Raw genomic sequence first — 18,387 nt, forward strand, 5'->3', positions numbered from 1 at the left:
AATGTTACAGCTCCATGTTGGGCAATACCAATCAGACCTTTAAGAGTGCAGTTGCTTTTGTAGTGGGAGTAGAACATGGAATTTACCACTAAGGCGGATGGAATTTGAAGCCTGATTTCTGTGCAGTCCAAAATAACTCTTGTGGATGGGTATGTCAACCGGAAATCCTGGGGCATGTGGCGATCCACCTGCACTCTAGAAGGCCAGATCGGTATTGATCCTAAAACAAAGTACAAGAAATTGCAACCAATGATTAATGTCCTGCTGATAGTTGAAATATGACAATTGAACCTAACTGCCAGGTCTTGCTCGGGTGTGCCAAGTCTTAGTCGTACAAAAAATATGAAAAGTTCATCAATTAGAAGCATACTGCGTGGTCTTCCTACAAGAGGGATATAATCTGAACATACATAATATTTGCTGCATATGTTAAAAGCACTGGGTTCGAAAAGTCGAAAAATATTTTGAAAGAGTGATAAACTCTGAAGGAGGTTCAATAATGCATCATGGCATCATCATGGGAGAAACGTTCAACAGCAAATCTCTCAATAGTAAGCTGCCTGCTGAGATCAGCTTTCTCCTGCTGAAGCTGCTGGATCCGCAACTGGATCTGTTGGATGTCAGGAAGGCAGAGGTCAGTCTGTGTCTCAGTCTGAGGGTTTACAAAGACAGGCTAGTTTTGCAAGTTCCCCAAACTGAAACATAAACATTGTCAAACTGATCACAATCATGATGAGTTGTATTCAATTCTCAAAAAGTTTTATGAAACCTTGTCTGTCAGTGTCAGAGACCATGAAATAGCGCTGATGGTTTATGGTAAAATGTTGGGGAGGGCCATCCCTCTATTCTATGGTCTCTGGCCAGTGTATAACGAAAGGAAAATGAACTGACCTGTTAGGTTAAAGCTGAATGATGTTGCTAGTTTATTTATTACTGAGAATTACATAAAATCCTGCTTGCTTTGACGACCAAAATCAAACGAAAACACTTCACTTTGATGTTCAAACATGGTATTTGACTTGTTTTATGTATGGGCTTGTGTCTGATTCAATCACTTGACATTAATAAACCATTACCTCTGTTTTCTCATTCTTGCTAGGGGTCGGAGGGGTGGACCTTTCCTTGTTGTTTTTGCAGAGCTTAAGGGAAACACAGATGGCACTATCCCTTGCTTCACGGTTTTTCTGACTGGCGTGTACTTATAGTCCTCATTCAAAAAGTGGTTAGAGCAGACAGTTGTTTTCTTTGTTACCCCTAAGACAGATGATAATAATGTCAGTACCACATCGGAATATGCCATTAATCCATATAAGCAGAAATTAACTCTGTGCCGATTTTATTTCCAGTAAAGCATACAAAATTCAAATTATCTCTTTTCATCTAAGAAAAAAAACTATGGCAACAATTAGATGCAGATCGCTGATGACTTGTATACGTATCTAAAATGTCACGAACGAGCGATGTTTCCATCGAGCAGCGACTCGTTGCACAAGAAATAGCTGAAAAGAGTAACATGCCGATTTGCCCATTTTTTTCACTTCATTAGTATTATACCTGCCTCTGATTGTAATTTACTTTCATTACTACGTGTTGACTATATGAGAACTATATGACAGCGGCATGCATCATGCTCAACACGACTGTTTGACAGGTGACAGTTACAGTGATATTTTCTTAGATTCAAACGAAAAAAGCTGAATGAAAATTATACCTACCGTAAAAAAAGGTTCTTCGTCGCGTCGAATAGCCACTATCCAAAGTTTCCGCAGATCTGCATCCTGAGGGAAGCTGTGGAAACTGACCGATTTGTCATAACGTGCATCCGACATGCACTGAGACACACAGCAGTGTTCGGCCGCCATGATGTCATGATTTGACTGCTTGCGGGGTTAGCCTCGTTTTGGATTTTGACCTCGAGGTCATGCATAATTATTTAGAGACGGTTATTGCTTGTGTGTATGTTCCTCCAAAAGTGTCATGGACACGGTTGTTGCATTCACTTACTCATTTCACACAGAACCTTCAGGACATGTCCTCGTTACTGGGTTTTTTAACTGTGATCTGAGTGAAAAACTGAAACTTGAAGACTTCTTGTAGAATGTGCAGAAAATGACTAATCTTATTCACTCTCCAACTCACTGCTTTGAGCTACACTGGACTTGTTGTTTACTGATCATGGAAGTGCTGTAGCATTCCAGACTCAAGTCTACTACTCAGATCACCAGATGATTGGTGCTGTACCTCTCAGTACACCTCATGTTGACCCGTGCTCTCATTGATCTCTAAGTAAAGTAAGAACTGTCTTACTTCTCTGATTACTGTTTAAGTAATAACACAACTCATTACAAATACAATTACGTATTCTATCATAAACTGCAGGAAGTACCAATATGTAAAAACGAAATTAAAAGTATCACAAAGGAGAAAATCTTCCCAAAGTGACAAAATAACTATCAGAAATCTGACTGCAAACTGAAACACCTGCTACAAAAACACTCAAAAACAAAAATCCATCATAAAACCAAAAGAATTGACAGAGTAATAACCAAACTACAAACAGGCCACACTAAACTCCCACCTACAACAAATTAAAATGCCCGAACTGCAACTTAAAAGAAACTCCTGAACACAATATTGCACACATTACCAGCAACACAGAACAACACTCCAATCCACACTAAACTGCAACCAGTCAAACACAACATACTAGCTGCGCTACTAAACCCCCTAAATGACTTACAAACCTATAAAGCACCAGGCATCTATCTCATCAAACGGGGCCTACTCGGTCGCATCTAAAAAAGTACAACAACAACAAACCCCCACCCCACCCCACACACCACACACCCCCCACACACCCTTTTTGCATGGCATATTTCAAAGTTCCAAACTTGTTCTATAAATTACATGTATGAAGATCAAACTCTCAAGAAACCATATGATACTATAAAACATTTTTCAATGATATTGATAATACATAAGCAAATATAATGGTCATTGCTGAGATTGAGTGCTTAAAATAGTTTTATTTGGGAATTTAGAGGCATGGGACTCACAGCTTCAAAGTTGTACTACACTGGACATGACTTCCCATACGCGGGAAGTGCTTATGAATTTGTAATTTAGATAGTACTTTCTGTTATACAAACGTACTGCAGTTGACATATTTTCACCATACCGGAAGTGCTCATAATTGCTTTGTTATTTAGCAGAGGGATGATCTTTATCTTTCCAAGTTGTTCTGCATCAAGCATATAATTTCGAAAACCAGAAGTAATACATTTCATGTGGAAGTGCTTATACATTTTTCAGACCGCCTCCGTGGTCTAATGGTAGAGCATCCGCCCGGAGAGCCAAATACCTAAAGATGTTAAAAGATGGTACTTGTTGTTACCCTATCTGGCGCTCGGCATTAAGGGGCTTAAACAAGGACTGGTCGTCTCGGAGTCAGTATACTGTGTCTGAGTGGGGTATTCATGTTAAACTGCAGCATGGTATCTCAGTGAGCTAGCACTATAAATCGGCATCAGTCCGGACTAGTACAAGCAGCCACACACACACTACGCGTCCATGCACGTCGCTATATAAGTGCAATAGTCTTGGACGCGACGTTAAAACCTATTTCACCACCTATAAATTTGTTATTAATGTATTCAGGTGCAAAGGACTTTCTATTGTAAAAAGGTGGGGTTTTTTCAACCCCGAAGGGATGACATTAAAATAGAAGTACTTATAACTTGTATTTAGGGTCCTCCGTCACCTTGTTTGGTAATATCCAAATGGTTCATGGCGTGATGATTTGGGAAGGGGGGGGGGGGGGGGGGGGGGGGGGGGCATTGAGGAAACAGGTGATATTGGGACTACTTCTATTTTTGCATGAACGCGTATGTGTTTTCTGTTTAACGGCACAAAATATTCCAGCTCTATGTTGGCAGTCTGTTCATAAGCTAGTCTGAAAATAACGTAATGATACCACATCCTGATTAGATACTATATTTTCAAATAACATAAAGTGGACAAAGAGGGTAACTATTTATTGCTACCCATAACACTACACACATATATTGTCCTACCTGGCAGAGGTTTTTGGATGAAGTGCCAGGTCATTCCTTTTCGACTCTGGTCTTCAAGACAGTTAGTCACTTCACAGTCTGCCACCACATTGACTATGTCTGGCTTTCGACAGGTAGCTTCTGTTCGGAATTGATCAGCATTGAAAACATATTCACAAACTGATTGTGTCCTGGAATGAAGGAAAGCACTTTTAGATTGTGTTTGAAAGATATGTCAAGTTAAACATGTTGATCTTAAAACTCCAATAGCTACACTTTACATTAAAACATGTTGTTATTCTGGCACACTGAAGGACACACAGTGGGGAAGCAGAGGGAAGGAACAGTTATTTAAAGATATCTGATAGCACTAGAAAAAAACATTGTTACATAATATATAAAGAATGAATACCTGGCTTGTTCTGCTAAGACATCCGACTTTGTCACAATCATTGTGGGACCAGACCTTTGTAATCTTTTAGCGACTTCAAGTAACAAAACAGTTCCTCCACAGGATGGCCTTGTATTCACTGTCACGTGTTTATGATCAATATTTTCAGTAAGCACACGGAACTGCTCCGTGGTAAGAACCCATAACGAATTCTCTGCGTCCGTCCTGCGAACACAGTCAGTCACAGCAAGCGATAGCAGAAATGCTCGAAGGACCTTTCTGAATTTCTTTTCAAACATGCTAAGTGCCAGGGGAACAGCTAATTGAGACGTTTTTGCATGTATTCTATCGATGGCCTTTTTGAACCTGACATCATCTGATAGTTCGGCTTCTCGCAACAGACCAAAGACGACACTGAACTGTTCATCTGTGTACTTCCGAACCGCTGCTACTATGCCTTTAGCGATAGATTGGTTGTACTGCAGCGCTTCAGAGTGTTTCCTTCTGGTTATTTTGTCACAGATAACTGTAAATACAGTTGGTGGTTCATCTGGGACAAAGAGTATCGCGTCATAGAGTGCTTCAGTAGGCCTTGGTTCTGCATCTATATTTGCAGACACGTTCATTCGTTTTGCTGTGTAAGCCACACCAGACCTGAATAAACCGCTTTTTACTCTCTCTAGAACTAATCTACAGATCCCAGTATCGTCATTCGGATCGCCATGCGTTGGGTATACACACATACCACCTGAAACAGCAAATAGATAGTTTATCATAATTTTCCATATAATAAATAGTCTGGTTGTTGTCTGGCGTTCACCTATCACATTATGCTTTCTAAGAGCTTTATACATTTTGAAGCGTAAAGATGATAATGTAGTTATTTAGTTTTTGCCTCCATTTTTAATGAAACATTAACTCTTGTTCTATAGCACCTGTAGCTATAGGGGTCAAAGTTAAGGAATACATACCTGCATTCAGTACGTGGTGCTCTATGTCATCAATAGATTGCCTTATCTGCCTTACATGGGGAGGGTGACGAGCGAAGGACGTGATCTCCACTTCATGAATTGGCTCTTTTGGAACAGGCTCTGAAATTTATGCATGTGATTTAAGGCTCTGTAGCATGCATTGACTATTTCTAAAACGGATCAAAATATTCAAATATTGATAGAAATGACCATTCATTGATCTTTAATCAAAACGCTCATGACGTATTGTACCTTATCACAGTCCTACATATGCTTTTATATGCTGTATGACGCAGCATATCTCAATTTACAACCCTACATTAGATATGAATACATTGTAGTAGTTTACAGCAACAGTTCCAATTTGGAAATTATGATGATGATATGAAAACAATACTGTATATTCCAGTGACAGGATAGATCAATCAGTTAATTGCATAGGGTCAGTGGGACTCACAAATGAGCTTCATATATTGCACTGATATGGGAAATCGATCTCAAGCATTTGACGTAATAAGAAAATGTTTTTACCATTAGGTTACCCCATCGCATAAATCCACTACCCAATGTAGTTAAAGATGTTGAAATGTCTTGTTTAAAAGTTACATTACAAACTTACCCTTAATCTCAAGATGTCTTTGTTTTGAAGAAGTCATGTTTGCTTTCTGAAATGACAAGTGTTTAGTATATTATATAATGTTTCTAGTGGCAGATCATGAGGCAAAACTCATCTAAAGCATGTCGAAATATGCCTTTATATTACACAATATAGATTAGAAGACAAGAAGTGACTTGAGCTTTATAACAAAGTGTCAGTGCAGACAACGCGTTGCTAGTAGTAGAAAGAACTGTTAATATTACATCTTAGCAATCGATCACGCCACTCCACAACTGGTAGTCTCCTCTCCGAATTGCAGTCATCTAGTTCATATGCTTCTGGTCCTTTTCTGTCATGGAATACAAGTCCATTTACAGCAGGTGCTGCAACTTCTAATATAAACAACTCCCCCAATGGATGAAATTCTATCTTAATTAAATCTGGAGATAGGTTGCTGACAACAGCGTTATTGTCATAAGGAAGCACAAGTGTTTCGTTCCTTATTTGTTCTTTTATTTGTGCTTTAAGCAAATCATGCTTGTCAAGTGAAATGTCGAATCCCTCCTTTTGATATCGGTGAGACTTGTATGATCTATATGTAATGTCCTCCTCAAGAACTCCAAGATAGAATGACCCACCCCCTTCAACCTTGGAGAATGCGCTGATATAATATCTTAATTTACATTGTGTCCAAATGTAATTTGCAAATCTGTGTGGGTCATTTAGAAGCTCCTCTTTCAGATCTCTGTCTGTGACCTTAAAGCGCTTCACTTGGATGCCTCGAGTCTCTTGTAGGCAATCCAAACCACGAATTCTTGTACTGGTGTTGCGAAACGGAATCTTCCTGGTGAGAAACGTCTGAAGTTCTGTGTTTGTAGGATCCTCAACACTGTTATCAAGAGGGACCTTTGTGTTGAAGTCTACTGTCACAACTGTAAATGAAGGTGTTACTGTCACTCCAACTACACTCTTGAAGAGAGCGTTATAATCAATTCCAGCTTCTTCAGGTTCATCATCAGGATCTTCTTCAAACTCTTCTTCGTCAGTGGTATTGTCAGCGAGAGTGTGTAACCAGTTCTTCCGATACACTTGAACAAATAGACTTCCATCTTCAATAAGTGAATTGAGTTTAACATCAACTAGTTCGTTGAAGTGGTCAAGGTAATTATCATTAAAGTCAAGGTCATGAATATGAACAATTACAGCACCCCCACCAGAGTTTCGTAAAGCTGATACGCACTTCTTTAACTTCCAAACGAAATCCTTACGCCTTTCCGTCACTGAATTCCTGTCTTCATCTGTATTTGGAAGGTTGATAAATGACGAATTTGCATGAAGGAACAGGAATGTACTTTCACATGAGAGGATTCTTTGCCGTTTGTCTTTTATCTCTGAACATGTTTGGCACACTGAAAGGTAAAGCGACACATATACACTTATCCAAAGACACTAAATTATGTAAATATAACGGCAAACCCGATCCATGAAGTTATTGTTGGATGTTCTTTTGAAGATATTCAGTGGGATAATAAACTATAATATGTCACTTGCACAACCAATACAACAAAATATAATATAGAAGATACTTTAGGCTTGAGTTGAATTGTCGGAATATCATACAGCTAACAATTTTGACGTACACATGCATACAATTGCCTGTTTAACTTAAGGTGTACTAAATACGGTACCATTGTCTTAAATTACAGATTCTATAAAAACAAGAAACAGTTAAAATCGTACATTGGATTCTTTCTGATTTTGGAAAGGGTTTTGTCGTTTTAATTACTGGCATGGCAACACACACACATCATTGTTGTTAGTATTTTCTCCCAGGACTACAGCCATTCCATGACTTGTTGGTCTATTAATTCTCTTTACTTCATATGGTTTATGAAGTCATACTGATCATTTATTGCGACATTTATTGACATATTCATTCCCTATTTGACAAATGCATGATCAATTCAAAGATTTAGTTCATTAACATGCAACTGTTTTCAGAGTTTTTTATAATGATAGAATGGATTTTCTCGCTTTAATTTTATTTCATAATGGCGATTCATCTTTATTTTGAAGTTCACTGATGTGATGATAAAATGAGATATTAAACGTCAACAAATTGTTATTGTAATATCAGTATCTGCATCATGCGAACATACTACGTTTCCTCAACATGTGTATATGAAGAAGTATTTTTTTATCTATTATATGTGGAAAGACAACATACCTTCACGCGCTTCTGCCATCACCAAAACATCTGATACTCATTCTCAAGCGGCCAGTCAGTATGTATACCTGTAAAAATAAACTCTTACTGAAATATTCTACAAGTATTTAGAAAGTCAAAGTTATCACGATCACATCTTTTGTTAAACTAGAGAACAGCATTCATAAAAAAAGATAAGAAAGATAATGAATAATCGAGGCCATTTTCTCCTAAAAGGATAAGTAATATTGCATGCAAATGTTTTCTTTGCCTAAACGATAATTAGCTTATCAACATCAATTTTTACTCGGGCAACAAGTATAGATATAATATTTTCATCAGGCTTATACGTGTACTCACAGTACTTTATCTTTCACATACTTGAAATGGACGTTGAACATTCCAATTTTACAGTGTTACAATATTACATTTAATTTCAAGCACTTTATATTGTTATATTTTTCATATATATTTAAAGCATTCAATATATTGAAAATTAATAAACTTAACTTTGGTACATGTATGTGCATCTGTCATGACGGGGGCAAAGTTATGCAACGAAATTTTGTGCTTAATATTCCTGTGAGTGGGCTGTCGGGTTGAGTGTAAGGAGTTATGAACCGTGATAGAGTGTTTTGTAACTAAATGCAAGTCAAACTGTACAAAATCATTTCACAACGATTCACATGACACGTTGATAATCTGTAGAAGCACAAAGGGATTCAAATTGTCCTCTCTCATCAATCACCAATCTGACTGCATTACATAGCTAATTAAAAAAACATATTTTCCTTTGTCAAAGCCTAAGGATTTCACTGTATTAAACATTCATGTACCCGATGAGTAACGATGCCTTAAAGGGGCACTGATCTAACGCAATTCCCCGGACTGGTTGTTGCCTTTGTTATTGTTTTTTTCCCCGTGAGTACCCGGATGATACGCAACGCAACTGAGCGTGACCAGAGACTGGGCTTCCGTCTGCAAGGAGAGCAAAATAAACTTGGAGGCTGGAGGCAATATTTGTTTTACGCATTTTTGCATGAACACTGATTGGTTAACTGTGATCAATAAAGATTTCGACAAAGGGCGGATGTTAATTAATTTCTTCAGCCTAAACAAACAGACAATAAAAACGGCGGAGCTCATCAGATGTCGTCATTTGGAAATACCCCAGATGGTTATAGTTTAATAATAAAAAAAGTATCCATGCAGTGAAATCATTTTCGGATTTCTGATTGCGTCGATAATACGATTACTACTCCCTTTTTGTCATCAACGTTTTCTGGTATAACGCTACACTTGTGTATTTGTCGTCATTCACTTGATGCTCAGTTAATGAATTTATTACAGGTACAATTAGTGGTAGCACCACTTAGATTACCCGACAAAGGTTCCCATTTGGCATTTATTGTGTCTGGGGTAATTATTCAATCTAAATCCAGGTTTGAAGTGAGGTGAAATGTGTGTTATATAATATGCACGTGGCAGACCAGCAAGAGATGAATGATCAGTTGATTTACTTTTTTGTAAATCAACGGATCGTTCCTAGTCATCAATGGATTAACAGAAAATACGTTGATTGATTAATCACTGTTATCTTGCACAATGGATATGTCAAAAGTGAGTGTTTACATGTCTAGGTTTACTAAAACAAAGGGAATACACTCATATCATGGCGTGAAGTGCCGATGTAAAAACAACATACTTTGTTCAAAGGGTTAACTGACAATATGTTGATTGATTGATCATTGTTATCTATCACTCAATGGATTTTTTAGGCACCGTGGACGTTATGAAAATAGTTGTCACGTGGGCCTTCTCAGCCGACCCTTGAGACTTGACACCTATGTGAAACACATGAAACAATCCAGGTGATCAGTTGAAAAACGAACACGGGTTATAATATCCTGAAACGATATATATCTTTTAAAATATTTGATTGTTACAGAGACACGTAAACGTAACATTTTCAGTCTCTTGGTGATGACATTAAACATCAAAATGTTTGGAATTTGTTATCATAATAATAAAGATGGAAATGTTTTTCATTCACTTTGTAAAATAACTGGATATTTAGGCGTTTAATAAATTTGAAAATGTTACACATTTTGACAGTAAAAAATATACACACTGTAAAAAAAGCAATGCTCAGGTGAAATATTTTCTTTGTGTTGCAAGTCAAAATAGTGTAAACGAAAATCTCAAAATTACCAAGCAAGTGACAATAATACAACACACGTCTGTAGGGCATTGTAAAGTTCTAGATCTGTATAAGATAGAAGAAGATTTCAAGGCACCCTAACTATTTGATCTCAGCAGATGTTCGATAGTTGTGGACATAGTCTATTCATGATTTCAGAGCATTTATTCAAGGTCGTCTCCATATACAAAACCAGAAGCCTCTTCCACAATTATTACTGACTGTAGATTTACGTCAACAATAAGTTTGTTGTATATGCTTCTGTGGCAATATTGTGAAACCGGTTTCTGCATGAAAAAGTCACTGAATTGTTCTTATAATATATATCCTAAAAGAAACAAATAATTAACTTTATGCTAAAAGGTTTGGAACTGGGTAATACCAATCAATGCAAAAGAATAGCCCCAAGAAGACCTCACTCTTACATGTTATAAGTAATAGAACGAGTGCATTTGAAAACATTATACCAAATTGATCTGGTGACTACGTGAGCATAGCGGTCTGGGGATCGGCTCACTAACTTTAAAATTAGTTTCAAAATGTACTTGTGTAATGGCGTTAATCTTGTTCAGTTTGATGAGTCCTTTGTTACAATCATGATTGTAAGCAGGCAGATAACACATCATTGAACCAAGCCTCATCAGCCAAACATGAATACAGTTTTGGAAGTCGATGATACCAACGCAGAGAGCAAAATTACACATACACTACTGCCTAGAAGTTCATTCCCCTTACACGCATGGGCAACGCGTTACGCAACCAGTGTGCATCGGGTTGGTCACGCGTGTGAGACCCGTGTGAAACGCGTTGCACACGGGTGTGCACCCCGTCCGCCACTCGTGTGCAACGCGTGACACACTCATTAGAGGGGGAACAAACTTTTGACCAAAGGAGGACCCGTCTTAAGCTGAACCTGGAGGTGGTAACAAGGAGAGAAAATTTTGTTATCCTGACGAAAAATGATAATACACATGTATTTCCTAATGTCTCCTTTCTTTATGTGATTTTGTGGGAATAACATGAATACTGTTGCGATTAAATAGATCTGTTTTGTTTTATACGACCATTGCTTCTAAATCCGATGGTGTTAAGAGAATACATGGTCCTGGAACATGTTATTGCAATTGAAATGCTTTTATTGTGATTTGACATTAACCGTCTGTAGTACGACTTTCAGTGATAATATGTATGAGGTTTGGCGGCGCATTGTTTTTATTGGACCCTGATTACTTTATGATGACTTGGACTCTTTATCACAGCTCCATAGCCGTGAGGCTGGAAAAGAGCAGCATGTAATTAATGAGGGTGGGTTATATCATTGAGGATACACTTGAGGGAGAGAATACTAATTACCGTACTACAGGAAGAGACCTGTAGACGTAAGCGCGGGGTTGTGTTTTAGCTGGCCGTTTGATAATGGCCGCCAGGAGAAGTGAGCTTTGACTGCATCATCTAAAATAAATAATAAGATACAGCAGTGTTATTTTCACGGTCTGTTGAATAAACTCCCAGCGCAACGGTCAATGTATCTTCTACTTGATCCTTGATACATCATTTTGTCTTTCACAATATATAGTATTTCAACGTACAAAGGACACTGATCTAAAGCAATTCCGCGGGAGTAGTTGTTACCTGTGCATTACTGTATTTTCCCAGTGAGTACCCGGATGATATAGCAGAAATCTAGACTTGTTCGCGACCTGTGCTCGCCATTCGTAAGCGCATTTTAATTGAAAGTAGAAGGACGTATGGTCACACTGATCAACAAAAATGAAATACAGTTTTTGAAATGTAGGTATATTTGTGGGGAGCATCGGTAATGGTGATGCAGTTTTGATAAGTCACTTGCTTAGTAATTGTGCAATCTTCGTGTACACTATTTTGACTTGCAACACAGAGTAAATATTTCACTGAACATTGCTTATTTTACCGTGTGTATATGTTTACATTCAAAATGTAAACAGATTTCACTAAGGAAATGTATTAAAACGCCTAAATATTCAGTTTATTTCACAAATTAACTGAAAAATATGTCCATCTTTATTAATATGATAACGAATTCCAAATATGTTTAATACCATCACCAAGTACAGTTCTGTATTGTTTGGCTTCTTTTCTTAGCATAATTAATATATTGTGATGTGTTTAAGCTCTCTTGGTCGTCTTTATCATTTTTAGTCAGTCGGTTAAATAAATGAATGGATTATTCAGTCAATTTGTAAAATGACTGAAATATTTAGATATTTAATAAATTGCCTGAGTGAATCATATTTTACACATTGACTGTAACATATACACGCTTACAAAAGAAAATACTTGTGAAAACACCGTCTATCGCGCATCGAAAAACTTCCCAACCAAACGGAAAGGAACAAGAATGATTCTGTTCAAAGCTGCAGCGAATGAATGAAAACAAAATGCAAATATCATTATAACAACCTACCAAAGTTATAATGTATCCGGGAATATCAACATACAGGAACAATATCCATTGCGTCTGCAGCTGTACAAAAATACTTATTCGATGTAAAATGTCTATGTGAGAATCAGATACTTTAATAATAATTATTTGGAAACAATATTTGGAAACAATATTTGGAATATATATGAAATATATTAAAATATTTAAATATATCGTTTTTAAACGTTATTTAAATGTATCGAATAGTATAACCCGTGTTTGTTTCTTAACTGATCACTTATTTTGTTTCAATTGTTTCACATAGGTGCCAAGTTAGCTGAGAAAGCCCACGTGACAACTATTTTTATAATGTCCACGGTTCTTAAAAACATACATTGAGTTAGATAACAATGAACAACTAGTCAGTGTATTATCGGTTACCCTTTGAACAAAGTACATTCGATGGTCCTTCAGCATCAACATTGTCGAGGTGTAATTTCATTTGTTTCTTATAATAAAGCTTGAAATTCTTTATGATCCTGGCATCTAGTGTTAATTGTTAAAGTTAATCTCTGCAGCCGGTGCGTGTCAAAACACGGGGTTGTGTACTCGCGGGCAGATGACCACGGAGTACGCTGACCACTGTGTCGGATTAACGAGACTGATTAATGAGTGATTTCAGTAATTCGTTGCAAATTAGGTGTGTCGGAGTCGGAGTGCGAGAATGTCGGATTAACGGGACTAAATAGCGCTGAATCAATCGGTTCCCATCATTTGTGTCGGATAAAGCCGAGCGTCGGATTAACGAGTGTCGGATTAACGAGACTTGACTGTATGTTGTTTTTACATCTGTACTTCACGCCATGATATGAGTATTCCCTAGGTTTAGTAACCCTACCTTCACATGTAAACACTTACTTTTGACGTATCCACTGTGCAAGATAACAGTAATTAATCAATCAACGTATTTCCTGTTGATCCTTTGATGTCTGGGAATGATCAGTTGATTTACAAAAAAAGTAAAGCAACTGATCATACATCACTTGCTGGGCTGCGACGTGCATAACTCACATTCCACCTCACTTCAAACCTGGATTTAGATTAAATAATTACCCCACGTACAAGAAAGACCAAATTTGAACCTTCATCGGGTAATCTGAGTTGTGCTACAACTAAGTATACATGTTATAAATTCATTAACTGAGCAGCAAGTGAATTACGACAAATACACAAGTGTAGGGTTATACCAGAAAATGTGGATGACAACAAGGGAGTAGTAATTGTATCATCCACGCAATCCGAAATCCGCAAATGCTTTCACTCAGGGATACTTTTTTATTATCAAACTGTAACAATCAGGGGTATTTCCAAATGACGACATCCGATGAGCTTTCGCCGTTATTTGTCTGTTTGTTTAGGCTGAAGAAATTAATTACCATGCGCCCTTTGTTGAAATCTTCATAGATCACGGGTAACCAATCAGTTTTCAAAAATGCGTAAGTTTATTTAGCTGTCCTTGCAGACTGGTAGCCCAGTCTCTTGTCACGCTCGGTTGCGTTAACGAGCAAATTGACTCACGGCAGCTAGTAAGCCCAAGCGGAAATCCAAAGGTCGTGCTACCTGAAGAATCAACCTTCATTTGCGAAATATCTACTGCTCTCAAAATCAATATTTCTCCCAATACTAAAAGTCAGAACTTTCTAACCAAGGAGTACCAGTTGAAACAGGTCGATGGCTGAACATTCCCAGGGAAGACAACCAGTGTCCACTCTGTGATTCTATCGCCGTGGGAGATGAATTGCATTACATCCGATGTGAAGCTTTTCACTAACGGCGATATGAACTCTTAAATAAGCAATATCTTAAGTTTCCAAACATTTAAGAAAATTATGACCACTAACAGTGTAAGAAATCTTAAAGGCCTATCTAAATTCCTTAACAATGTGTACAATACAATTGGTACATTGTATTAGTATCCACGTATCCTATTTTTATTAAATTGTACATAATAAAAATTGTAGATAATTGTATGTCATGTTATTCTAAGAATAAATGAGTTTGAGTCCGACACCCGAGAAGAAGCCAGAGATTAGTGCCCCTTTTTGAATAGTTTACAATCATGTGTTTTACCGTTAGCTGTGTTGGCTTAAACGTATTTTTATTTCAAAAGAAATCTGTATCGGTAAAAAAGCAAAACATGCTTATGTAATACCTCTCCAGGTAACAACTTAACAACCGCTGGATATATATAAGAGAGTGATGAACATAAACATACAAAATGCACAAATGAAAGCAAGCAAGTGGTGTCTTTGAAATAAGGTAATGCAGTTTTCCTTTACTACATGCATAAACTTAAGCTACTCAAACCTTTTGCTTTTGACAATGATGTCATGATCTGATTTAAGAAGAGTCATGTTTGTAGAACTGCTTAACTACTGCCATGTAATATAATTTTTAGACCATACCCATGTGTGTAGAAATACACAGTGTTTCTGATATTATCGTATTTTTTAACAGTTATAGAAAAAGTGAATTGCATCTTCAAGGTGATATCCACAAGTGCAGTCTGGTATGTCTGATACATGTCGTCTAAACTTATCAGCGTTTAAGTCACTGCAGCCGAGCCTAAGGCGACAGTGGACAATTTGGCATGATCTATGAAAATATTTGAAGTCAAAATTATTAATAATTGCATCAGAACGATTAATTAAGGATTTGATTTCTTTTAATGAGCGAGCATTAGTTACTTCATCGGATAGAGGGTTCCGCAGGTTGATCATATCCAGAAAAAATGATAATAAGCATAGGACTGTGTTCTACATTTGATTGTTTGTATGTTGAATCTTTTCCTAAGGTTATATTTCCTGTTATCAGAGAATTGAATATACACTTTTCAAATAATTTGGCTAAGCAACTTGTGAGTGCTACAAGTCTATAATTTGAGCATTCATGTACATCGCTGACACTGACACCGCATCAGCCCGGCAGTGGACTTGACACAATTATTTGCGCACCGATTATATAACTCCTACAGACAGGTGGGGTGGTTGTTCAAAGCGAAACGGACGACCCCGTCTGTTATCTAATAAATGCTGTGCGGCGCCTTTGATCTTGCCTCCAACCATACACCTTATAGTAGTAAACGACGATCAGGATGGCCTGGAAATAAACACAATTCTGTCTGCCCGGTGCATCCACAATTAACTAGAATGCTTCATATCTACAAATATATATAGAAAATAGATTGCACTTCTTTATTTAATCATTACCCTTTTTTACCCTAATAGTACAAGTGCTTCCCCGTGTCCGAGATAGGCTTAAGTCGGAAAGCGCACGTTATATCTCCGAGGTACCTATCTACCAGAACTCTATTTGCTGTTCTGGCCATACATAAATATATGTAAGTTACGTACATGGGGAGGCTAGATTATTTACAGCTTACAGCAATATAGTGCAAATATTATGTTCAATAAAAGAAAACGTTGATAGATCTATAACACACTTTTTGTACTATTAAACCAACTGTGGACTTTTAAGACATTTTCGCTTATTGTAATAACATCTAGCTAACCAATCATGTCTATCTCTGAAATCCACAAGCATAGTTGCTGTCAAACCTAAAAAACATATTCAGGGAGGTCAGTTTTGATTTGCCAAGCACCTTAAGGTGAGTTTATTTTTAAACTGTCAAAAGCGATTGTCCCTTCAATACTAGTATATGTCTGGAAGCTGTCTCTCGGACTGTTATGGGTTATGATGTATTTTATGATATAACTGGGGAATGTTCAAATTAGTTACTGTCGTTTAATCCAACGTTCTAACTGTCAACTGTCTCAACAGGATCATAGGTTTGGTTATATATCTCCTCCCTGTCTCTATGTCTTAAGTTGTTAATCGGTAACTGCGGTCCAAATGTATCAACTTATTCATCTATTGTTGCAAACTTGACTGATTTAAACATATCTTATTGATCATGAACTACTCAGTCAGTCAAGCACCTGTATCAGAAATGTAAAACCAGCCATGTTTCATGTAGTCCCAATATCACTGAAAAATGCCGATGTAACGTGACAAATAAATTTACTCACAGGCAATATATTTTTCGTGAGAGTGAAGCACAATTTTATTAAAGTTTTATTAACAATTTCATAAACTATAATAATATTAATATTAAAATTCATCATCACTTGCCAAGTTTATGAAAATGTCCCCATTTGGGAGATGTCACATATAAACAAGGATTCGAACTAAGTTTGATCGTCTTTGACACTGAGGTTTATCCCCACTTTGCCAGCAAACTGCAGAAGATTAACAGTGAGTGAGTGAGCATCGTTTCTATGTTTATACAAGAAAAGATGTCATGCCAAAAACGCTCACAGTAGTTAGTAAGTAAACTCACGACCTGTCATGACCTGGTTGAGTGACTTCCTCAAATGAACGTGAAAGGATTACCCACAGAGAAAGAAAGGATTAAAGTCACCCATAAATCTTATCCTAACGTAGTACTCCAACTTCTAAATGCCTCTCAAAGAAGGATTAAAATCCTAAAGATATCCTATCTACGTGGTATAGGTACTCACAACCTCTAATAATAAACTGTTACGTTTGGTATCCCCAGCAATACTCACTATGGTAATTGGGCAAATGTAAAAATCACAAACCCTAACGAGATTCTGTCTACATGGTCACACCCGGTGATTGTGAAGATCTCAAATTTTATCAACTGTCAGACAGCATGGCTGTTCATATTCATTTACAACATCCTCTTATAATTAGTATAAAAGTGTCCCACACAAAACCTTCTTTTATTTATTTTTCAAAATACAACACAGAAAGTTGGGTGTGGGGAAATTGGACATATTCCTACGTGAAATAATAAGACATTAGTAGTGGTGACGGCTATGTTATAATTGAACTGTCTAAAGCATAAATTTGGCGAACGAAAAACGTTATATTTGCAATCAAATGGAATGACTCGTGTGGGCAAATGAATATGTTCGCAATCCACAAACAATTATTTTATTAATGGCGAACATTTACCAACCCGCGACAATCGTGTCAACACGGGGGTTTCTTAGCAATAAACTCGCATCTAAATTCACTACTGTTCTACTGTCGGCTAGCCACAATGGCTAGACTGGACCCTAGTGGAATGGTTCATGCCATAAAAGTCTAGCAACCGAACACTAATTAAGATGGGCCGACCTTGTATTTACGGTCTGGTGAACACAGCTCAATGGCCGCTCATTAACTCAAATTTCACATCTCACTGTTTTGTTTTATTTCACTATTCATTTGATAAATTTGTCAACTTCAACTGGAACCCGGTCCCGTGTTACACGCGTGGCACACGCGTGTGCAACGGGTTGCACACGCGATTCACACCCGTTGGACACGGGTGTGCAACGGGTGTGAATCGCGTGTGCAACCCGTTGAGCACCCGTGTCACATGCGTGTTACACGCGTTCTCAACGCGTGTTAGGGGAATGAACTTTTAGGCAGTAGTGTACGCCTTTCAGGTAACCTTGAATAGACTGCGCACACATACATGCACGATGTGTATCATTG

General features: G+C 37.6%; 1 protein-coding gene across 1 annotated transcript in view; it reads right to left on the minus strand.

Annotated features, from left to right (window-relative positions):
• LOC124131190 overlaps nt 1–18,387 on the minus strand; it is a 118,879-nt gene that overhangs the window by 44,305 nt on the left and 56,187 nt on the right. The window contains exons 2-7 of the mRNA XM_048395454.1: nt 8,240–8,307; nt 6,276–7,421; nt 6,034–6,079; nt 5,415–5,534; nt 4,465–5,191; nt 4,074–4,243 (exon numbers count right to left, since the gene is read on the minus strand). Of these exons, the coding sequence (XP_048251411.1) occupies nt 4,074–4,243; nt 4,465–5,191; nt 5,415–5,534; nt 6,034–6,070 (1,054 nt within the window). The 5' untranslated portion in view covers nt 6,071–6,079; nt 6,276–7,421; nt 8,240–8,307. The remainder of the gene's footprint in view (nt 1–4,073; nt 4,244–4,464; nt 5,192–5,414; nt 5,535–6,033; nt 6,080–6,275; nt 7,422–8,239; nt 8,308–18,387) is intronic.

The sequence above is a fragment of the Haliotis rufescens genome, unplaced genomic scaffold, assembly GCF_023055435.1.
Source record: "Haliotis rufescens isolate VD_foot unplaced genomic scaffold, xgHalRufe1.0.p SCAF_14, whole genome shotgun sequence".
NCBI lineage: Eukaryota > Metazoa > Mollusca > Gastropoda > Lepetellida > Haliotidae > Haliotis > Haliotis rufescens.